We start from the raw sequence: 24,369 nt of genomic DNA on the forward strand, positions 1-24,369 counted from the left end.
TATGATCACTGAAATATAACATCGGAGGATTTTAAAACAATGACTCTTATTGTTGCTGGTGTAAAAAAGTGTCGAGTAAAATTTGAGATTGCCATTTGCATTTCTGCAGGACATAGTGATTAAAATGCATATTGGCTTATACTTTTTCTTATTTTGAGGGGTGGTTATCAGATACTTAATCTTTTAGGTGCTTGAATTGCGAAAGTCTTGATAAAAGTAGGAGGATTCATTACATTATTTGGTTACCACGCATAAATCAGGTTGTAGCAGTAAGCTTGTCGTCATCCTGTGCTGAAGAGTTTCCCGTGTACACGTACACATACAGACATGCACGCTCTTGTTGGAGACTTTAATAAAATAACCAACTGCAGTCAGTCTGGGGATTCCCATAGGATCCCCCTGCAGTGTTTGAAAGGTATGGACTTGGAGTCACGTCACTGAAAGCAGATTTTTCTCCAGCAATTACCTCATGCAAGAGAGATGAAGAATTTCAAGCCCTAATTACAGACTCTCCTTGCTTAAGCATTTTGAATGATGATCTTTAAACTGGCTCCATTGTTTCTGCTCAGTGTTGTTTTCCCTTTTCACCACAATTTCCAGATTAAAGGTAACCTCACAGGCACAAAGACCTTTCTCTTCTGAGTCAGACAAAAGCAGCACAGAGCAGTTCTTTCCAGGGCCTCTGAGATGCGATGTGATGAAGCGCTCTACTGGCCCGGGAAAAAATAAAAAAATAGAGCAGGCTTTAGAACTGCACAAGGGAGTGATCTTAAAAAATCAAACAGGAGGAACAGAAGTCACCTAGCCAAATATCCCCACTCCTGGGAGACCAAATCCTGTATCTGGGAAGACTTACCTCGAGCATCAGGCTTCTCAGTGCTCCACCTGGAGGGCAGCTGATTTAAAGCCAGATATTTTTCTCCTCCTACACTCAAGCTGAATTATACTTTCCTCCTGGAAACCTCACAAGATGAGAGTGACAACCAGAATTTGCCTGTTAGCAGTCAGTCTGCTTAGGAGTTATAAGGCAGCATCTCAGTTGCATCTTAAGTGAAGAAATGTGTGTTTAATGAATTCAGGCAGAGGTCTTTCTATTGCCTCAGTAGCATGGAAGGAACTGGGGTATTGCCTCTTTTTAGAAGGGGTAACCTCTTTCTAGAGGTTACCGTGGGGCTTATTGTTCAGACTTGGGATATGGGGAAGTGAAGGATCTACAGCTGTCAGACTCTTTGAGACAAAAATACTGTGTGATAAGGAAATAATGATAGGAAGTAAAGAACATTTTTTGTATGGTCCATCTTTGTTTCACTTATGTATTTACTTATGTATGCAAGCACTCAGCATTTATGGGCAAAGTGATTTGTTGGTTCCCTTTAGCTGAACCTGAGCACCATGTTTGTTATTTTAAAAATAATTCTTTAAAGGAAGGTGAGGAAACAAACAGCAGTTAACAAGAACTGGCTGACTAATTTCATCATCTCTTAAAAGTCTTTTTATGATATGCTAAGAGGTAGGTAGTTGCCTTGCTGTTGCTGTAATGAAGGTTTTGCTGCAGTATTTGGCTGCTTGACAAAGTTTTAGTGGAGGCATTTGAACAGAGAGCTCAGCTTGCTTTTTGATAGACATACCTCTGCACGCTTGCAGTTTTATTGCTGGCAGAATTTAGTTTGCAAGGAAGGTAATTAAGAAGCAGAACACTCCTAGCAAAATTAGGTTATTTTTGTAGTAAATCATACCAGCTCTTTGAGATATACCTTCTTTCTAATTAATACTTTTCTAATTTAAAATGGTTAGGGTGATGTAACCTTTGAAACAATACAGTATTTGTATATTTTTCTGGACAGTGCTTTTCCATCCTTGAATTCTGAGGTGTGACTTCAGTGAACAGTGGTGAAGAAAACTCACTTAAAGCAGATAATGAATACTTTTCAGTGATAGCAAAAAATTACTGACTTATGCAAAGACATCCAACTTGGACATGCAGTAAACAGATAAGTTGGTGGATATGTTATTCATGTAGGTGTTGGCACATAGTTTTTGGTAGTTGTGTGCTGTGCAGTTGTATTGATATGTAGATCTCTAATTCAAAATATGCTGAAGCCCATGGGAACCTTTCCAGTTATTAAATGACTTTTGGCACAGCCGATGCAGTAATAAGCTGTGTTTTCAAAGAATGAGTGATTTGGAGGATTGGGTTCTTAAACATCATGGACTGCAGTGAGCTATGATTCCAGTGGGTGCAGATGTAAAATGGAGTTGATAAAACAGTACAGTCTGTAGCAGCAATTTGTAATGCGACAGTTCATATATCTTTAACACCAGTAGGAATATGTAGGAAAAAATTTCTTAAAATTATAGAATATCTTAGGCTGGAAGGGACCTTAAAGACCATCTGGTTCCAGCATCTCTGCTGTGGACAGGATTGTCACCCGCTAGGTCAGGCTTACTGAGGCCCCATCCAACCTGGCCTTAAATGGATGGGCTATCCACATTTGGGCAGCCTGTCCTAGTTCCTCATCACCTTCCAATTTCCCCTTTGCATCTAATCTAAACTTCCCCTCTTTTTGTTCAAAACCATTCTCATTGTCCTGTCTCTATCAGACCATGTAAAAAATCAGTGACATTTTATCTTTTTATCTTTTTATCTTCATCTTTATCTTTTTAATCTTCATATAAGATCCCTTTAAGTACTGAAAGGCCACAATGAGGTCTCCCTGGAGCATTTTCTTCTCCCAGTTGAACAACCCCAGCTCTCTCAACCTTTCTTCATTGGAGAGGTGTGCCAGCCCTCTGATCATTATTGTGGGTCTTCTTCGGACCCATTCCAACAACTCCACATCTTTCTTGTGCTGGGGGCCCCAGACTTGGATGCAGTACTGTAGGTGGGGCCTCATTAGGGTAGACCAGTGAGGGACAGTCCCCTCCTTCCTTCGCCCTGCTGGCTACACATGGACATAGAGCTGTTGACCACAACTCTCTGGTTGCAATCATGCAGCCTGTTTCTTATCCATTGAATATTCAGTCCTCTTCAAATCCATCTATCTTGAATTTAGAGGTAAGGATATAGTGTGGGACCGTGTCAAAGGCCTTCAGAACTCCAGGTAGATGACATCAAATGATCTTCCCTGGCCCAGTGATGCTGTTATTCCGTTATAGAAGGCTGCCAGATGGATCAGGCATGATCTGCCCTTGGTGAAGCCATGCTGGCTGTCTCAGATCACTTCCTTGTCTTGCATATGCCTTACCATAGCTTCCAGGAGGATCTATTCCATGGTCTTCCTAGGTACAGAGATGAGGCTACCAGACTGTATTTTCCCGGATCTTCCTTTCTACTTTCTTAAAAATGAGAGTGATATCTCCCTTTTTCCAGTCCCCGGGGACTTTCCCTGAGAGTCACGTATTTTCATACAAGACGGAAAGTAGCCTGGCAACTACATCAGCCAGTTTCTCCAGGACTCCAGTATACATGTTGTCCAACCCAATAGATTTGTACACATTACATTTCATCAGATGATCTCGAACACACTCCTCACTCACAGTGGGAGGGATTTTTGCTCCCCCAGGGACAATTTCCCAGAGGATCTAGAAGTTCACTCTTCTAAAGTTCATCATCCTGACTTTGCTCTTTGCCAGGCCATATTCCTCGAGATCACAAGCTCAGCCAGGGTGCGGTTGCTGCAGCCCACACTGCCTCCAATCTTAACCTCTTAAATGAGTTCATTTGCATTGGTGAGCACTAAGTCCAGTAATGCTTCTTTGTTTGGTCTATCCAGTACCTGGATCAGGAAGTTATCCTCAACAGACTCCAGAAGTCTCCTGAATTGCATGCAGTCTACCGTTTTGCTTTCCCAGCAGACATCCAGGTGGTTGAAATACCCCATCAGGATGAGAGCCTGCAAGTGCGATGCTTCTTGTTGCTGAAGTGCAAAGGCTTTGATTAATAGGGGATAAGTTAATATTTTCTTATTTTTGAAATTTGAAGGCTGGAGAAAAAACTATTTTTGGGGGAGGAATTAGTTCCAGGAATTATGTAGTATTATACTTGTCATCTGCTTTGATAAATCATATCTGCAAGTGTAAATGTGCATATATATCTTTACTATATATATATATATGTTTAAGCATGCAAATATATCTAAACATCGAACATCGAATCACTAAGGTTGGAAAAGACCTCTAAGATCTTCTAGGCCAACCATCCAACTACCACCAATAATACCCACTAACTCACATCCCATAGTATCTCTCCTTATGCTAAAGACAAGTTAACCCATGCGAGCAAATCATGTTGAAATTTCACTGTAGACAAATGGTTCAGTAAGTATGCATCTGGGATTCAAGGCAAATGGCATTTTTATGTAGTTGCCGGGGTGTGGTGTAGATTGAGGAAGCTTCAAAAGAGCAGTGTAAACATTTACTAGAGACATTTGTATTGAAATAAAACAAAGATCTTACCTTTGCATGGGATTTATAAGGTAACGGCTGGCAGGAGAAACTATAAAACCACAGTTTTTGTATGTAGGAGGAACGATGGGATTGATGTTAGTAATTAAAGAGACAAGTCGTTTAACCTCTTCTTGCTACAGTCTGGAGGGATGAACCCTTTTAAAACAGGGCCATTAGGATTTTGCAGAGAACAGTCACCAGGCATAGCTTCTATGCATTATCAGTATCCAGTAGAGAAATTGCTTAAAGTTTCTGATTCTGTGGATAACACTCTTTCCTCCCTTCTACACATGGCTCTTTCTGAGCTGATGGAAGTCAGAAATGTAAATAGTAATAAAAAATTTATATTAGAGATTTCGTAACTGCAGACCTTTAAAGTGTGTAAACTAAGAAACCACAGCAGGAGTCACGTTGGCTGGATTAAATGATAAAAGGGGAAATGTGTTTCTGAGCCTTGCTTTCTTAAGGCAGGTTACTGTATTTGGATCTTGTACATCACTAATTACACTGCAGTGTTTAACAAACAGCCAGTAATTCATGTAATAACAGCTACATGTAAAGGAGCTCAAAAGAGAGTGCATTTTTTAGGCATGCTCTTTTACAATCAGAAGAGTTGTCATTATCTTAGGCCATTTTTGAAGCTTTCTCAGGCACCAAATGTTTCTCCAAATTAGTTTTTCATTGCTAATAGCATGTCTGAGCTGGAAACTCGATGGGAGGAACTCTATCATTAATTGCTCTAATCTCAGATACGCTGACTTTGTAGAAAAGGCATCATTATAGTGACAACTCAAACTTGATCCTGAGAGCAAAACCTTGCTAAAATCCAATTTGCAAAGCAGAAAAAAAGTTTGTAAATGAATTCAGGTACAACCATAGTTGCATCCATTAAAATAGTTCTAACTCAAGTGTAGACGGGGCCCTGGAGAAAAAAAAAGCAGTGATTGCTACTCCTGCTAGTGTCAGTTCTACTTAACTCTACGCTATCTAACCACATAACCTTGCTGTGCAGGAGGCCAGAGCAGGAAGGCTCTGAGAGCTTAGTGCCTCCCCAGAGCTGAGGGCCTTCCCCTGCTTGAGGCTGCCCGTGGGGCCACGTGCTGTGCTGCTTGCCTCAGCTCACTGTGAGCTGGTGGCAGGGGCTGCGCTGGGGGGGCGAGAGGAGGGCTAAGTACAGGGGGCAGAAAAAATACTTCACTCAAGTAACACAACTCTGTCATCTTCCTCTTTGCTCTGCACCCTCCCTCCCCTTTCCAAACTCTCACTCAGTGTTGTGCCCTAAAGGAAAGCTAGTAGATTGTGAGGGGAGAGAAAATTTTTACAACAATAAATGATATGTGTTAATTCAAATCCATCTGTCTTTCCATGGGGCACAAGTGAGATGACAGAAAGTAGTGTACTCTTTGTGCACATAAACCTAAAGTGATCATCACTCCTCAGAGAGCTCCTGATGTATTGTGGTGTCACGATGACGATATTAAATCTCGCAGCACCAATCTGTTATTCTTATGAGTAATCCACTATATGAGGACTCTCAAAGCCATAAAGTCTGTTTTGCCCCATCTCTCCTACTGTGCTCTGTATGCCTGGAGGCAGGCAGTGGGAGAGGTGACACGCAGAGGATGTGGTTGATGAAGGTAGGACAAGACCTTTCTTTGACTTTTGGCTGAGTGTGCAGTAGGGGTGGTGGATGCAAAGCCTATCTGTCCTTTCACACTTTAATGTACAGTTTGGAAAATCCCACTGTAGAAGTATGTGCTGAAGCACAGCGGGGCAGGATTGTTTCATGCCAGACCTCATTCCAGTGCTCTGTGTTCACACTCATTTTAAAGCACTGCCTTGATGCTGTAAAGGAGTCTCAAGGCAAATGAAAATTCAGGCCATCGTATTTCAAAGGCATATGCACCCATATCCACACTTACCTTTGGATCTGGAGGAGACCAAGTTGTAATTTGAAACAGAAATAACACTATCAGTTTCAAAATCAGAGTTTCACCTAGGGCCCTTCCCCACCTCCCTCCTCTCCCCACAGTTAAAGTTCAACTATTTCATTTGTAAATGCAGCCCTGCGATACCATCTGAAGCAGAAATGCAGAGGTGCTATTAGCTCAGTCAGGCAAACAAGCTGCTCTGGCTCCATCGTAAAAACCTGCCTGTAATGTACCTTCTGCCATTAAGGTAAAGTATCCTCCACCAGTTGCACCAGAGACCTTTATTCTGAGCTCACCTTTCTTTTGGGGATGTTTGCATTTTGTTCATTCGTTTTGGGTTTTTGCCCTGTTTATAGTCAAGCGGGAAGACTTCCTTCATTCTTGTGTCCTCCCAGACCCTGGGGGCCATTGGCCTCACCTTTGCCTGGCAGGGTGTGCATTTGTGGTGTTCCAGAGCACTTCTCACTGTGCTCATCCTGCTGGAGCAGCTGCATATCAGTGTGGCTCAGGGAATGCACACTGAGTTTTTTCTGTCCTTTTTCATACTTCCCAGTGCTTGGTTTTTTTTGTGTGTGTGCTTTGTTGTTGTTGTTTCTTTTTTTAACTAAGCACAAGTGGAAAGTAGAATTATTTTAACACACAATTGGTAAAAATTCGTATGTAAAGCACAAATTCCTCCCTGGGAAGAACAATTGCTTTTTTAATACAGTTTCATCTCTCATATTTCATGCACGCTGCCCTGACTGAAAGATCTTAGTGATAATGCAGATCACAGTAGCAGCATTCTTTACACCAAAAGCAGCTTGGAGGTGGGAGACCCTTCTGCCAGCTTCTATATGAACATAAGGGAGAAGCGATAGTTCGTACGCCATTGTATGTTTTAGAAAGCAGATGATAACTACTGGTTATCTGCAGATGTAAGTATGTGTAGTAGGAAAGCATGAGAACAGGTTTCTGAAGAACAGACAGGCAGAGTTTGCCAGGGATTGAAAGCATTGTCGGGTTTCATAGATGCTTCATAGAAGCGGTGGGCTTCTGAGAAGAGGTAGGAAGTAGCATTAGAAATGTTTGAGGAGCTTTCTCCCAGTTTGACAGAGAAGGCGAGATGCTTTTTGGACACTGAAGAGAGAATGTGAAGGACCCTCATAATGAAGATTAGGCCTATCTGGTAATGAGATGGAAGAAAGAGTATTGGTGTTAGGAGCATGGAAAAAATCTTTGAAAAAGTGTAGGATTTTTGGTTGGCCACACTGAATGTGAGTTGTGAGATGTCAGAAGAACAAAGATGTCAAACCCAAAGATGGCTGGAAAGAACAATACAAGGTTATCTCACTGTGTCTGTGTTAACAAATAGTATAAACGTACAGATCAGGTTTGTGGAGTGGAACAAGTCAGGGCTAAAAAACCGACATCCATGTGAGACATATTTTTGGAGGTTTTATCTTAAATTATCTTTAATCAGTTCCCACGAACTGAGCAGCCATTAGCAGCTTGAGCATCCGGGGTGTGCTTCTGGGTCATTTCTGCCCTGACTCTTCCCAAAAGAATCCAGTTTATGCACACTGGCTCTTTGAACCAAGACATGGTAAGTTGGGGCAATCAAGTGATTCACCTCAGTCGGGAACTGAAACTAACTAAAGCATTGATACATGCCTTAAAAATTCCCCTTCTCAATGTGGCAGCACCTTTGGACTTAGGACAGAAGTGGAAAATAAATAAATGTGTGAGTTGTCAGAATGGAGATACTGTCTAAATTAATATTTTTGGGGGGAGATCTGCTCTTCCCTATTTGTTTCCAGAAGTTTAGTGGTTGTTTGCACCTCATTTAAGGTCATCTCTCTGTCACACAGATTTTCATCACAGTGAATTGCTTGAGCACAGACTTCTCTTCTCAAAAAGGTGTAAAGGGGCTTCCTTTGATGATTCAGATAGATACATACAGCTACAACAACCGCAGCAATAAACCCATCCACCGAGCCTACTGCCAGATCAAGGTTTTCTGTGACAAGGTAAGTGGAATGTACAATTACCATGGATAAAGGAGGCACCTCATTTGACAGTTTGTTATTATTGCTGTATTTCAAATCTAATACAAAGTTTTTCTCCCCAGTGAATTATGTTTCTTGGTAGAATTTGGACTTGATGTATCACGAATCTATGAGGTTTTCACCCAGTTATTTTACTGCTTTGCAGCCTCTTTGGCCCTGATTCTTTGGCTTGTGAGCAATAGTTGGACTGTGCAGGGACAGCATACTATAGGTCATGGCACACAAAGATCAAAATAGTCACAGAATGCACTAGGATGCATCTCTGCTTGAAAAGTCAACACTGACCATAGGATTATGCAAGTGCCATTCTGATGGTGTTATACCTTCTCCTTCTAACAGTCAGGATAGGCAACTTTGTGGAAAGATCTGTGATAGAGAAATGTTTTATTCAATAAAGGTTTGGTAATTTGTCTTTAATGACACATTAGAAAGTCCCAGTGATGTAGCATGGCTTCTTTACTTCTTGATTACAAACAGCTATTCTGAGGGCTCGAATGAAAATTTTCATCATTGGAATTTTCTTATTCAAAACCAACTGCAAAAATATGTTACACATTCTCATGTTGTGTTTCAGTATCTTTTGTTTCTTGCTCATTTCTTTTGCATAATTTATTCCTTTACAGTGGTTTTTTTCTCATTCCTTTGTAGGGATTGGTAAAATTTGGTGGGATACTTTTCAATATCAAAACATATATCACGTTTTAATGAGTCTGATAACGTGATGGTCAGCTGTCTATATCACCAGATAGAAACAGTTGCTCTGAAATGTTATCTCTGTGATGACAATTCTTAAATGTATAGCATGACTACATTTCGTTTGTGCTTAACGCCTGGCATCCCCGCTGGGAAGGATCTTCCTGGGGAGGGTTGATGCCTGGATTCTCGTCAAGGTTCCGGGATTCAGGAGCTTGCATCTATTTATGTGACTTGGAAATTTATCCAAATTAGTCTTCCTATCTTACAGATGGGAGCAGAAAGTCAAAAAGGCTTGCCCCTGGCAATACATGGCATTAACTTTGTAATGGAAAGGGCAGGAGTTCAACTGTTCCAGGTCTTTGCTATTGCTCCTTCCCCTTTTTCAGTTAGTTCTGTTCTTGTTGTCTTGACAACAGGATCTTGAGGGCTAATTGGTCAGTTGTATTACGGGAGTAAAAAATTTTAAAGTAATGAATGTAAATGTATGCACCGAGGTCTTCTTGCAGTCAAAGTGTTACGCTTTTAATTGTAACTTTGAATGTCAAATATTTGGAGATTTGAAGGTACAGATAGATATTAAAAGCTCCGTAAATATCAAAGTAGCAAATCATTTTCATCTACCTCTTTTTGAAAAGCAATTAGAAAAAAATTGAATTATTAAAAGAAAGAAAGGAAATTCAGAGCGCACACTCATCAAGGGTGACCCGCAGACACAACTGGTGGAGATTTTGAATAATACATGCTCACTGCATCTATTGGCTTAATTGGTACTTCAAACATCCAGATGAGGAAGCAGGAAATTAATGTTAAGACTTCTAATCAAAACTGTCTCAAAGTAGAAGAAGAGATCACAGGGGTAATTAAAGCATTATGCGTATCAAAACTATTGAAATTTGGAACTGGAGGGCTCAAGGGTATTGATAATGAGATGTGTATCATATAAAATAAATGTATACATGCATACACACACGCACGATGCTTTTCAACTTAAGGCGAGGCTGAAAATGAATTAAGTAAATAAAAATGAATGAAAATTATCTAGGTCAATTCATATGACAACTGGTGTTCGTTGGCACTTGGAAAGAAGCTGAAGCCCAATTCTCCTCTCACTTCACACCGGCCTATCTTTATTGACATCAGTTTGTCATTATGCTTTTGTCCATCAATAAACGGTTGGAGAATCAAAACTCCTGTGCCAGCTCAGAGTGGCAATTGCACTCCTGTCCACATGGGAACCATCCTGTGTTTCTCACAATGCACATTGCACTCAACTGCAGACAGCTGGTGGAGCTGGACGTGGCCATCTTTTCCAAGGTGCCAGAATATATCCTGGCAGTGGCTGACACCATGCTGGGTGGAGGGTCGCTCCTCCAGGTCTGTTACTCGCCCTGTAGTGAAAATGACAGGACTTAGTGGCTGCTTGGTGAAGGCAACAGAGCAAAGACGATTTTTTGCCCGATTCCTTGTCGTGATTAATTAAAAAAATATTATAGAGCGATTGTAAGCAGCAAGCATATAATCATTTGATACATTTTAAAAGTCTGAATTGCACCGTTATTCCCCAATCTGGCAACCACAAACAGAAGCTGATAAGAAAAGTGATTGATTTATTAAAATTATCTGGATTAGGGGAACTGCAGGGTAAATTCCTCCACTGAAGTTCTGAAATGTATCTTAGTTTGAAACACTGAAGAAGAAATATTTGTTTCCGTCTGTTTTTGTAAATGGTCTGTCTGCAGCTGTGGTGCCTCTTTCAGAGCAGTAGATGTGTTTATCCTAGTTAAAACACAGGTAGACGTGTGTAGGTTTTAAGGCAAACATTGCTGATAAACTACATCCTTCAGCTGAAACATGGCATACATGCTGTGGAAAAAGTATCTGAAGAAATAGAACTACATCTAGCTAAGTAGCACATATTTTCTGTTTATTAGTATTCACTTGCACACTTACTGAAATTTAATATTCTTTTACATTTAAACTAGAAATCCACACAGATCCAATGTATTCTTTATGTAGCATAAATGTATGCAGATAAGGGCTGCAAGTGGTGTAATCATTTTTGTTCCCTATTCATTCTCCAACCTTTTTTCCGTGTTTATTTTCTAGTCGACAGTCTTGAAAGCAGCTGTTACAGTGCACGTTTTGTTTTCTCAGTGCTAATCCGCTTTGCCCTTGAGGTCTTTTTTATCACATGCAGATCTCTTATGCTACATTAAGATAAGAGAATATAATTTTTATTCCTTAAGTATGTTGTCAAGGAAACTTGCTGCCAGCCCTATTTATATATTGCAAGATGCTTTAGCCACTGAGTGTGAAGGAACTAGTAATTCAGGGACATTCGGATTTTCTGTATGTGATTACTTTGCTAAAAAGAAGCAGAAGCACTTGATTGGGCAAATATCATAACACTCCAAAGTAAAAGTGGAGTTGTTTTCTGTGGATTGTTAAAGGGTACTGAGCAACTGTATAATCCTGCTTGTCTTCAGCTCTGGAGAGAAAAAAGCTGGAGTCTATGGGTCTGTCCTACCAGGTGGGAATTCTTTGGCCTTAATCTAGAAAAAGGTGTACATGTGAGCATTGTGATGGTGATGGGAGTGATCCTTAGGATGGTAAAGGCTTTGCTGGGCTGGAGCTAGAGTGCTTCACACCTTGCAAGACATAACCTTAGAGGAATTGAAGACTGGGGGGAAAAAAAAGCACAAAACATACTTTGAATCAGCTGAAATTCATAGGCTGGGTTTTGCTAATTGTTGATGGTAGTACTAGTTGCACTGTAAGCATTCCAGACATCAGTGAAAAATGAAAAGCTCCCTACGTAGTTTGGCTGGTCAGAGCCTGATTTATAGCTCCCTATGACAGGGTTATTTCTTATTCTGTCCTGATATGCAATTTCTGATTTATTGAATATGTTATATGCCTCAGCTGTGAAAATGGTCCAGCAAGAATAGTGCTGTGCAAAAATCCTGTTGTAGACCATTGTCTCAGCACCTGTAGCAAGCATATACATTATGCAGGCTTGGCTGGCCCTACACAGTGCCTTATGGGCTGCTCCTTGCTCAGAAGGGCCAACAGGTGGTCTTAGGAGCCCAGAAGCAGTTCCAGCCTGTCTCACCTCCCACTGTGCCTCTTAATGGTGGTGTCAGTGAATTATATTATGCAAATCTTTTAAACTGCCAAGCACTTCTCTATCTTACCCAGCATTTTTAGTGAGAACCTTTCCATTCATGTCAATGGGCTTCATATCCAACCTGCCTCAGATTGTTGGCTTTCTCAGGAATCTCTGTCACCGCATTGCTGAAGTGACACCAGTAAGTACTGGTAGGCAAGGAAGGCTACCATGCTTGGCAGTCACAGGGGACTTGGGTGTCTCATCTTAAGCATGTGAGAACAAAGCTGCCATACTTTCCTGGGCTCATAGTTAAAGAGACAGTTGAGGAAAATCCGAAAACATACATTCTTTATTGTGTATAAAAAGCTGAGTCCTCCTCAGCTTCTGCTCTCCTGAAACAGCTGCTTGCTGCCATGTGAAAAAAAATTGCTTTCAAAGTCCGTCCCAACACCTGTGAGCAGTCAGCTGTGACACTGAGAGGTAGGATTGAGGCCTTTAGAACACTGGCAGTGGGGCATATTTTTGCCTTTGTCAAAGAGTAGGAAGCCTTGTAAGCAGTTTTGCTAAGAGCAGAACTCTGAGTCCCTCAGAGTTCACACTACACCTGTGGCTGATCTCTGTGAGAACTGGGCTGGGGCCTGGGTCCAAAGGCAATGTTTCTGCTGGACACCTTCATGTTTTTTAAATAGATGTTTCTTCCTCCACTCTTCCTTTGGAAAGTCATTGATAGTTTAAAGCCAGAAGCAGATATTTTCTTTAGTCCTTTTTGAGCTGGGTTCATTGGCTTACGTGTGAATTTTGCCTTCTTGAGAAAAAAGTTTTTGCTTTCTTTTAGAGAAACTTCTAATTTTAATTCATAAAAAATCCTTAAGTTTTGCATGCCGGTAGTCTGGGAGCATATGGATCTTTAATAGAGTTCACCAGATGACTATTCATATTTGTAAGGTAAATTAGGAGAACTTCAAAGGAGGTGTTACTGCTTTTTATTTCAATAACAACTTCTATTTTCTAAACTTACCAAGAAAGTATTTACACAACAGGGGCCTGAAACTTCCCAGGAGTTCCTAGGACCTAATGGGGTAATGCTATGATGCTTTCCAGTTTCTCCAGGGCTTCTCCCTGTTTGAAATACCTGTAGGTTTCTGTAATGAGCCTTTGCATTGCAAACAAGCTGTTGGTGTAGTGTTCTTGCATTGGCAAATCTCAAAGGACTTTATAGAGCTGGCCAGCATAAAGTAATCCTGCCCACAAACAAGGTGGGTGGAGGGGAGTTTAGGGAATAGCTTAGCACAGACGTGATCTAAAATGACAGCAATCCTGCAGGTGCTTTATGTACACACATGAATTATGTGGCTTGAGAGCTCCATCCTTTGCTGAGGTGCTGGAAGCACAAAGCCCTTTGTGCTGGGTGGTGGCAACAGGCCTCCTCCAGACCTCATGCTGCTCAAGCCATTGGTCCCATCTCCTCCACGCCAGCAGCAGTGATGCACACGGGTTTATTCCTCTTCCTGACTTAAACCCTGGGGGCTGCTGGATGCACCAGCCCAAGTTTCAGATACAGGTGCTTAATACAGAGTGGGCTGATCGTCCACACTCCCCAACAGCCTGGCTGCATTTAGCTGTAATGAGATAACCATTCTCCATTTGTGCATTTTTGATTGCACGACATGATGCTCTCAGTGGTTCGTTCCTCTTGGGCTAATAATATCTGTGGGTTGTCTTTTTTGCATCAGGGAGCAGAAAGGAAAATCCGAGATGAAGAAAGGAAGCAGAATAGGAAGAAAGGCAAAGGTCAAGCATCCCAAGCCTCCTGTAATAACTGTGAGTAAGATGGGCCTCTCTGTTTTGGGCTAAGTCTTTCTTCGCATGCCCTCTCTCATAGCTGCATTACTTTGTGATCCTCCTAGCAGCTGAAGGAAAGCTGAGTGCACTCCCTCTGCAAAAAAAGAGTGATATAACTTTCTTCAAAACAATGACTGACCTGGATTCCCAGCCAGTTCTCTTCATACCAGATGTTCACTTTGGAAACCTACAAAGAACTGGACAGGTAGGAAATAATAATGGGACGAGCAGGTGCCCACCTGCCATCCGACTGCATGTGCTCTGAGGCAGACTATTTAAATACAAAGCACTGTTATTGGTGGTTGCTTGTTTCAGCTCTTGGTTTTGGTAAATGCGGCTCATGGTGAATAATTTAGCTTGCAGGAGTCAAATGTTTTTCTTAGTTCTGTGTGCCCAAAAATAAATTTATACTTCATTAATAACAGACTATTTTATGTTTGTTATGATTTTGTCATTCTTTTGCTAGTACAGAATGGAAGAAGAAGTCAAGAATTTTGAACTAGTATGATTTGTAACTAGAAGTCTTTTTTGAATGTTTGATTTGTCTTGATGAGATGAAGTGCCACCTGGTGGCAGAAGAGATCTCCCTGTCTGGAACGACTGAAAACAAAGACTAAACTCATTGTACAAGGGTAGGCTTATGAAACACTACTGCCCATTCTCTGTAGATGTAGCAACTCTTTAGAAGGAAGTATACAGTATAGTATGGGAAGTAAAATTCCATCATACTGATGCGTAATAACACATATTTAGTTTTGGCTTAGTGCTGAAGTCATGGAATCATTATCACTAGTAAGTATGAGGAAGTATCCTGACCTGATTTTTTAAGACCTGCTTTATTACTTGGTGGGAAATTGCAGACCTGAATTTTCAGGTCAGCTCTGACAGTTTTTTCAAATATGAGCTTGTTATTTATTAGCTTCTCAGGAAGTGGAATGAGATATTTCTGTATGTGTTTATAAAGATAAATAGTAGATGATGCAACTTTACAGACATCTCACAGCAAAATATTAAAACAATGAAGATTAAATGATACGGAGTTTGAATTCTATTTATTGTAAAGCTGAGAGGATTGCGGTAGAGCAGAGCACGAAGAGTGCAGACATTGCAATCACAGCTGTCACTGACTCGCTCTCCCAAATTGGAAAGACACCCACTCACATATCAGTGCTGGTACCTTCTGTCCTCATGGCTTTCAAAACAGAGTGTGGATTTGTCTCATAACAGAAGAAAGTGGAAGCATTCTTCAGTGTATGTAATCCTGTAAATAATTTCCCAAACAACTGGAAGATGCTTTAGGCAATGTTCAGCCCTGTCTTCTGCTCTATAAGTTGTAATGTGTTCTTGCTAGCCTGAACTTTTAAAATTGCATACTGGGTAATATTAGAATGGTTTATTGTGACGGTGTTTTGTAGCTCCTGGACTTCAAATGCATTTCATATACTGCAGCATTCAGCTTTACACACACCTCTGAGCGTTAACCTGTACAAACTGTACAGGCTCAGAAGTCAAACCTTTAAGTGACAGCCAGATGTGTGCTGCATCTCATCAGGGCTCCAATGCCCTGCCTTCACCCCACACTGGCTCAGTAGTTCAGCAGCTGAAATACGGGTATTCTTCTTGGTACAGACCCACACTGCAGGCATCTTATGAGGAATTTGGCTGACTGTTGTGTAAAGCCTTCTGTCATGGGCTTGGATTTTATACTGCTGCTGCTACTGTTGGCCACATTTGTTGCTGTTGTAAATCTGGTCCCACTGAGTGTGAGCTATGCTGATTTAGACAAAACTGTGGTCTGGACTTGTTCTCCTGCCACAGCCTGTGCAAAAAGAAGATCATCCGTACCATTAGCAATTGCATTTCCATTTGGGCTCTGGTTTAATATTGGTCCTGATTGTTTAATTAGGTTTTCAGACAATATTAAATATGTATAAAAAGCTTTTGAGTGTTGTGGCTTAAATCATATTAAGGATAATTTGAGTGATTAGTGATCTGATTTAGAAAATCGTAAAATAAATGGAAAAATTATATAAAACAGAGGAGAGGACAAAGTCTGTCAAAATACTTTGATATATTTCAAATAGATGATATTCAACAACAATTTTTCAAAGCTGCACTTTATCCTGACCAAAATTAGAACTGGAGATGTGTGTGTTTCATAGAAGATAGATTTTTAACAGATCAAGAACTGCAAACCACTTCTCTCTTCTCCCATTTGAAGCTACTTTGTTAAGCATGTGTCAGTTTTTGGAATAATTCTTTTTCTCTCCTTCTAGGTTTACTATAATACAGATGATGAGAGAGAAGGGTAAGACATTTATTGTTTCATCGGCTTTGCAGTTAGCAGTACAAATTCACAGAAAGCAGGCATAAAAATATGAACTAATACTGATCCCACTCTCCCCCTTTCCTCATGTTCTCTTATCACCAATGATAGGTGAATATTTTGTAGAAATGGTAGAGAGAAGGTTTAATGTATAGCAGCTTAATTTTCCTTTACGTGAACTGTCTTCCTTTTATGCCTATTTTTTCTTACATTTCTCTGTAAAACAATTTGAAGATCTGTAAGGTTCAACACAAGGTTAGGGCAATATATTTGATAATAAAGAGTCTTATGTAATGGTCTTCAAATAATCATAAAACCATGAATTGTTTAATGAAGCACTAAAATTCACTCACATTCCTGGAAGCTGTTTAACAGCACTCGTGTGCATGTGACAAATAGAGCAAATGCAGAGCAAACGCCCCAATATCAGAAGAGAAAGGAAGGAGAAGACTGGAAATGGGAGTGCTCACTGTCTGGCTTTAGAGGGACTGGAAGAATTACAGAAAGTCTCTAAAATAGAGAGTCACAAAATAAGGACTTGAACATGTGTGGCTGGAGTTCAGCCAGTATTAACTGTGAGGCATGCATCCCTCACGCCTTTCTAAGTTGGTTGAATCTCAAGAGATCAGGCTCCAATCAGAGAGTTTGAAGACAGACAGTTGAACTCACCAGTGGTCACAAAAGGTGGATTGTGGTTGTGGTGGCTGAGCACCAACAGCTAACATTGACTTCAAAACATGAGGCCCTTTCTGTTCCTTCTGTGAAGCTGATGTTCTTCATAAGGCTCACAGTGGAATTTGAGCAACAAAGGGTGTTATTGCACTAACCACATAAGCCTTAACTCTCTCGTGGCCATCATGCTATGAGCCCTCAGCTCCCTGGCAGGGCCTGTCACAGCTTTGGGCTGGATCTGGCTCCAGGTTTTACTCCTTTTGAAACTCACTGTGTTGTGTGGCCTTGGACTTTAGAAGTGCTTTTGGTGTTTTCTAAGGCTCTCTCCAAAAACAGAGAATGCAAAGTGCAACTTCTCCCAAAAGAGATGAATGCATATACAAATGTGAATTCACCTCTTTACTCAGTTGCTTCTTCCTCACCAGCTCTTCCAGTGCCTAAATATGTATTTAAACAGCTAAGAGTCTTGAGTGTTTTCTAAATAATATGTCACGCTGAACATATTATTTCCTGTCACCTGTCCCAGCCAGTCAGTCTAGGCAACTTGAGAGGCTTGGAGAGTTCAGATATGCATCAAAAGCTAAATCTATACAATTTCTGGTCTGTTACTTGAGTAGCTAGCAGGTCTTTTGCCAGAGTTCCTTTGTACTTTGAGTGATAACTGCTGCTGTTGTCTCTTTCCTGTTGGTGGGAGCACAGTTTTCCATGACATGGCCCCTGTTGTATGTCTTCTAGTAGCAGTGTCCTGGTCAAGAGGATGTTCCGACCTGTGGAGGAAGAGTTTGGTCCATCCCCTTTGAAACAAATGAAAGAAGAAGGCCTGAAAAGAGGTAATTATCAATTCTTAGTGGTTAAAACTAATGCTCTGGAAGTCCTACTCTCAGACAAGGAAAGATGCGTCTGGCTTAGACAAAGACAGTTGTTTGATGCTAGTACAAACATGGTACAGATAGGAGAAGATACCATCACACCTGCTCAGTATACAAGGTGGCACTTCAGCAATTGCTAATAATGATGTAAAAGCTGAAAATAAAAAGACAGAACAATGCACAATCTCAAGAAGGGATCAAGACACAAGTGTATAAGATGCAAAAAACTTAGAAAGTTTCTTGGCCCTTGGCCAAACTACATAGTTCGGAAATGTTCCAGTAGCAAGTCTGTGTTTGTTTATTTTTAACTTCTGCTCATCTTTTCTGTTCTGGCTGGGATCACAAGCAATATGCAAGATACAGAGACATTACACAGGCAAGCTTGTGTTGTCTGCAGAGTGAGATTAGTATGAATGAAATCTCAGAACTTTTCTACCCAATTCGAAATGTAAGGCATGGAGAGACATCCTCAATTTGACATAGCTAAGTTATTTCAAAGTTTGTTTTCCATAACTGTTTTTCACTGCACTGAGAGAATACTACCACAGTGCATTCATTTCATATGCTCTATCAGTCTAACCCATTTTCAAGTTCATACCAGTGCAAGTTAACTTGAATAACATTGAAACAGTGGTTTAGGTAGACTGTCAACTTTGCATGAAGATAAGGATGAATGTATGGTGGTTTTGTCCACAAGATATGTTTTGTGAGCAGTATTTTACAGTAGGAAGTTATATGTGATAATGCCTTACTCTGCCATAGTTAGGCACTTTGAAGAATATTTGCTAATCTCATCAGTTTTGTCATGTAAGGTTACTGGAGAATCCTGGGGTTTGACCAACCCATGTAGATCAAGATCATTAATTTTTTGAGGTTCACCTATCAGTTTGTGAGACAGCAGGGCAACAAGGTAAAGAAGTGAGCTCGGTTGTTCTCAGCTACACCATTTGTAAGACTCAACTTCCCATAATCCTGTATTTGCAAATGTTCTCTGTTGGTGAAGGTAGTATACTTGAACCAAGGGAAGCATACAAGATTACAGGATGGAGAGTGGTGTCTTCCTAGAATAAATGTAAACATATTCTTCCTTTAATTAATCCTTCAATGAATAATATGAGATCAGCACTGACCACAGGCTTGCATCTGGTTGATTCAAGGCGTTTATGAAACTCACATTATCAGTCTGGGCTACATCAAGCAGAAGGGGACAGCCACAAGGACTGCATTAAGAACTGTTTTTTACTGCAGTTTCACCTGGGTTTCCCAGCTGGAAGCCTGGAGAGGTGCCTGCAGGGAGATATTGCTTTTCTTTGAATATTCCTGTCCTTTGCTGTGGTAAGTTGTTTTAATATTGTCCAGGAATTGCAACTATTTCAAGGGGAAGATGTGAAAGAAAAAAATGTTTTTCAGCTGGTGACAAAACTGTGCTAAATAATTAAATCCAGGAGAGGCATGGAGTCAGAGAAGCTGGAGGATGCTCTCTTCACATCCCCTTCCTGTTCAGTATTCATTGCAACTTGGACGATACTGGCTGGAGGCCAAACCTCCTCCAGCATGGCCTTTGCTCTAGTGAACTTTCTGCCATCAGGAACCCTACATCTGGGATTGTACTGATGGAGAGCTCCAGCTGAATCTGCCCACTTAACAATACTGTCTTTGCCACAGGAGTCTCTGGGCATTACTGTTCCACTGTTTTTCCCTGGTCCAGCATTTCTAGAAGCTTGGGCCCAGTTGGGGTCCAAGTACAAACGAAGAGTTGGAGAGACAATGTATTGTTTCCCCTCTGCCTCTTGGAGCTAAGTATCAGGGGACAGCCCTCAAGAGAATAGGGATCTGAAGGGGGTTACAAACCATCAGTGAAACAAGTTTCATATTCTCGCACAGATAGCTGCATCTGTTTGAATGTATCTTTCACGTCCTTGGTCTCTGTGGAAAGTGCCCAACACAGAAATGTAGAGGATGTTAATCTGCACTGTCTGTGCAGATTTCAATGGAAGTTTCCCATTATAAATCCAGCAGCCCTGTTACAAATCAGGTTGGTTTCCAGTCTTGTCATTCTCAGCCTGTCATTTTTTTTCTCTCTGAAGTGTTGTGGTAAACACTTTGGGTTCAAAAAAAATAAGGTTTTGTGAACTATCCCTATGAATACATTCTGTAACTCTTTTAGCTGAAGAATTGGTATCTGGGTGATCAGTGAAAACTCCAAGTGTAAAAAAGGAAAGCCTGGTGACAGCTACCAGCCCTACTTTCCTCGTCTAAAATGTGCCACATCTCCATCCAGGGATATGTTGACAAAGTGCTCTGGTTGCTCAGTGTGAGGCTGGGCATTGGTGACAGCTGTGCTCAGCTTGCCAGTCTGAGTAGACGACTTCTTGTCCCATCACATTTTTAGTTTCCTTTTTGCCATGTCTGCTGTTGGTTTTCCACCTTGGCAGATTTGCCAATTGAGATCCAAGCTGTTGACGCTTTCAGAAGAGCTGTCTGACATTGTTCTTCCACCTTCATATTTAAACCCCCCTGTTGAGTGGCCAGACTTCCAGAAATCTCCGAGATACAACAGCCTGCCTTGCATTCAACAAAAGCTGCTTACTGGTGTGGAGTTTTGTGAATCAGCGCTACTTTTTAAGTACCTGAAGATAAATTTGTCTCTTCTGCTTTTTGCAACTCCTTTTAACATCTAAAGAGCATTAGGGAGTATTGTGGGCTGCAGAGCTGACAAGAACACTGAAAGCCAAGTCCAAGTAGTGCAGAGATTAGGAAAATCTGAATTTGTCTTACTCTGTCAAAAATAACTCACTGCCTGATGCAAGATATTTTTTCCCCCAAATATTGCAGTCTTTGCTTTTGAAGTAAGATTGTCAAGGTGGCATGGAGGTGGTGACAATAGGTTCATAGGCTATTAGTGCTGGTTGAGTCACATCATCACACGAAGGTTTGCCGGGCTGCTTTGGCAACTGGAGCAGAGGTCAGTCTGAAGAACAGCTCACAAAACTGGGCTATTTTTTCACGTGCATCTGCTCTTTTTGTTTGCAGTGCAGGAGGATTCACAGGGACCAGAATAACGGAGCACAAGAGCAGGGAGGAGGCAGGATTTTAAGGCACTGCTGCCTGCAGGAGTCATTTAAGGAAAAGCGTGCTAGTGGATCAAAACTGGGCTTTTCACACCTGTTATTGGGAAAAAAAATCCAGTATGTTTACTAATCCTGGCTCTCTGTGTGTATAATAGTGATTCAAGTTGCCTGTTATCCTTGTAATGGATCCTTCATTCAACATAATATTCCCTGTGATGCCAATCACAACAGAGCAATTTAAAGCTGAGTGCTTGGTTTGTATCATGACCCCATCTTTAGCCTCAGACTGAGGGTTTTTTCCTCTTTTCAGACACGTTTTTAGTTATTAAAGTTGGCAGATGTTTCAGATGTTTGAAAAGCTGAAAGTTACAGGACAGCCCTCTAGTTGCAAGAAAAGTATTACTGAAACAGTAAATATGTCAGTACAAATAAAAATAATATTTGAAATGAGTGCTTGCTCAGGCAAGTAAGAATATCAAAATCAATCAAGTTTTAACTACTGCTATGAAATTTTTTTTCCTTTATATTCTGACCATTGTTTAATTTGTGACCCAAAGTTATCTCAGCTTCTTTGACATTAAAAAGTACTCTTCCAAATGCCAAATGCAGGTAGAAAGACTACTACCACAGGTATGCAGAGCCAGTTTGTGGCTAATACTTTTAAACTGAAGGTGCAAGAATTGCCATTATTCCTGACACCTGGTTTTGTAGACCAAGACAGGAAACTGATGTGGACAGCCATATTTTAAGCCTTATTCTAATAATTTGAAAACATGGGCAAAGAAGCTACAATTTGCTGCAAATATGCCTGAATTCATGCTGGTACAGTATTAAGTTTTGTTTATTTCTATTTACTTTATACACGTCTGTTTTGCTTTTGCCAGATAACCAGCAAGTCTCTCTGACAGAGATTAGCATTTATTTTCCTTCTTATTGCTTCTTGTCTGTGAGGCTTGGCTACAGGTGACCTTTTTTGTACCTGCTTAGTTTGCTTTTGCCGTGTAGGTTTGTCTTTTTTTTTTTTTTTTAATGTCTTTCCCAGTCTTTTGGATGAAGTTTGGAGAAGATGCAAGTCAAGAAAGGAAGACCTAGCTTGCATTTTTTGTCACAGGACCCAGATATAAAGCACCAACATTTTTTTTTTTTTTGGTTGTGTTTTTTTTTTCTCTAAGTACATGGAGATTTAAATTTCTGAATGCCTAGATTTCCCACATTGAACTAAATTCATTGCATTTTCCTTGTGTGTTTGTTCCAAGCAGCCATGGTGTGTTTTCCATGTTTGGATCACTGATGATAGGAAATTCCTTTTTTCTTTTTAAGTGCAAACCATTTTCAGCATTTCGTTTTATCTGTCATGGATTAATATTTGTTTTTTCTACTCAATGTGGGGTGTTTCAGCTGTTCAGTTGGCTGGACTTGCTCCAAGTTCGACTTTTTTCTGTTTCAGTGCTTTTATATGTGAGAAAGGAGACAGATGAGGTGTTTGATGCCTTGATGCTGAAATCACCCACAGTAAAGGGGCTAATGGAAGCGGTAAGTATCCAACGTCCTTACTTTATCTTTCTTAGTAAGGAAATCTTGAGACTCTCAATGTGTTGCTGAGATAAAATATAATAGAGAGATGAAGCGATTCTCAGATATATTAAAAGCCTAATTAGTGCTTTTCGGAGCATACCTCTGAAATGTTGGCATGTTCTAAACTGAATGCTGTCAGCAAGTTACTGAGATAAAATAGACTCACAGAACTGATTTATTGGAGAGCCAACCCTTGAGGAACGGCAGTAATTAACCAATGTCAAGAAAATGGGGAAATAAAGGCTTCATTTTCTGAAACACTTCTTTTTGAACTGCTGATTCAGAACCTGTTGAATCTTCTGCAGTGTTCATTGGTGCATTCAGAGCCGTCTTTTAAAGAAGAGGCCCAAGGATGCACTGTTTCCATGTGAATTTCATCTGGCTTTTGTGCAGTGCTGTCTTAGCACACATGGATAGGTCATGAGCCAATGCAGGCAGGTCATTCATACTCCTGTCTCACATGCCTTATCCAGCCCTAACTCTCAGTGTGACCTGATCAAGCCTGTCTCTTTGTCAAGCTGCATCTTTGTCTTGAGTTTTTACTTGTTACATGTTATCTGTGGTTGTGAGTGAATATTTTTATAGTTAATACTGTTTATATGAGCTGATGGCTAGTATCTGTGTGAAATTTGGTGAAGGACGGGTGAAGAAGCAATTGTGTGTCTCATTGCTTAGGTGGGAAACTAATATGAGACTGACCTGTAGAGAGAAACTGCCTGGCCTGAGAAGATGGGAATTGGAGGAAAGTGCCTCTAGAGAGTTCAGCTGAGTGCTAGAAGTATATATATTTGTACTTGCATAAAATCATCAGTGTCTTGTAGCACGTATCAAACATAGTGCAGTAAGGCTTTAGTTACTTAGCCAGAAGTACAAGACAAAAAGATCTTGTGGTTTTTGGGATTGTCTCAGCCACCTACTAAATCAGGGTATCTCTGAGGTGAGTCAGCTGTGTTACAGAAATGGCCTAATGATTCTTTTGCAAAAGCTTTCTGTTAGTGACTGCAGAATGCACATGTATAATAATAGGCAGGCTTCACTTGAAGGGGCTGCAATCTGATTCATGGTAAAACTGGAACGTGATATTATCTTATCTTTATATGAAAGTTAAAAGTAAGTTTTAATTCTTCCATAACACTTCATGCTAAAGTTAACATTTTATCTTCAGTATTCTGTGCCTCTTAATGGCTGTATCCAGCTACTCTGTAACATAAAAATAAAGCTGGTCCAGAAACAGGAAAGGTTTCTGTATACTTCTGTCAGCACAGCTGCTAATTCAGGGCACGTTTTCGGCACCAGAGAAATCTAATCTGTTGTAAAATTTCCCAGATCATAAGGAATACATTCATAAAATTTTAATTCTCTTTGGTAGGATATAGTAGATAAGTGAATGCCAAAAAGCTGTCAAATTACATACTCTTAACTACTTTCTCTGCAGTCTTTTCGACAAATAATGCAATTTTGTAATTGTGCACATCCTAAATACTCAATTTTAAGTTCAGTGCAAGGATTCAAGAAACTGAGGATCTGGTGACTGACCAGGTCCAAATCCTGCTTTCAGAGTCATCCAGATTCCACCCGAAGAGGTGGAACTCTTTGGATCACAGTAGATGCTGCCGTCTAACATGGCAGAGGATGATCTAAACTGGGAAATTCAAGCATCTTCCAATGTCTTTCTAAAATTAAAACCAGCTGAGTTCAACAGAGCTCGCTTAGACCACAGTTTATTGTACATGTCTATATGTATGTGTTCTTCCAACCTATTTAGGGCAACAGAGAAGACCACT

General features: G+C 40.6%; 1 protein-coding gene across 4 annotated transcripts in view; it reads left to right on the top strand.

The window, feature by feature from the left end:
* Positions 1 to 24,369, top strand: part of GRHL2 (grainyhead like transcription factor 2) — a 63,917-nt gene that overhangs the window by 30,786 nt on the left and 8,762 nt on the right. For 2 of the 4 annotated variants that reach the window (XM_090137851.1, XM_090137854.1), the window contains 6 exons: positions 8,228 to 8,386; positions 13,964 to 14,051; positions 14,138 to 14,277; positions 16,349 to 16,380; positions 17,806 to 17,900; positions 22,458 to 22,543. In XM_090137851.1, coding sequence (XP_089993977.1) covers positions 8,228 to 8,386; positions 13,964 to 14,051; positions 14,138 to 14,277; positions 16,349 to 16,380; positions 17,806 to 17,900; positions 22,458 to 22,543 — 600 coding nt within the window. The remainder of the gene's footprint in view (positions 1 to 8,227; positions 8,387 to 13,963; positions 14,052 to 14,137; positions 14,278 to 16,348; positions 16,381 to 17,805; positions 17,901 to 22,457; positions 22,544 to 24,369) is intronic. The other 2 variants (XM_090137852.1, XM_090137853.1) reach the window with 2 other exon arrangements.

This window comes from Phasianus colchicus, chromosome 3 (genome assembly GCF_987193195.1).
Source record: "Phasianus colchicus chromosome 3, bPhaCol1.hap1.1, whole genome shotgun sequence".
Lineage (NCBI taxonomy): Eukaryota > Metazoa > Chordata > Aves > Galliformes > Phasianidae > Phasianus > Phasianus colchicus.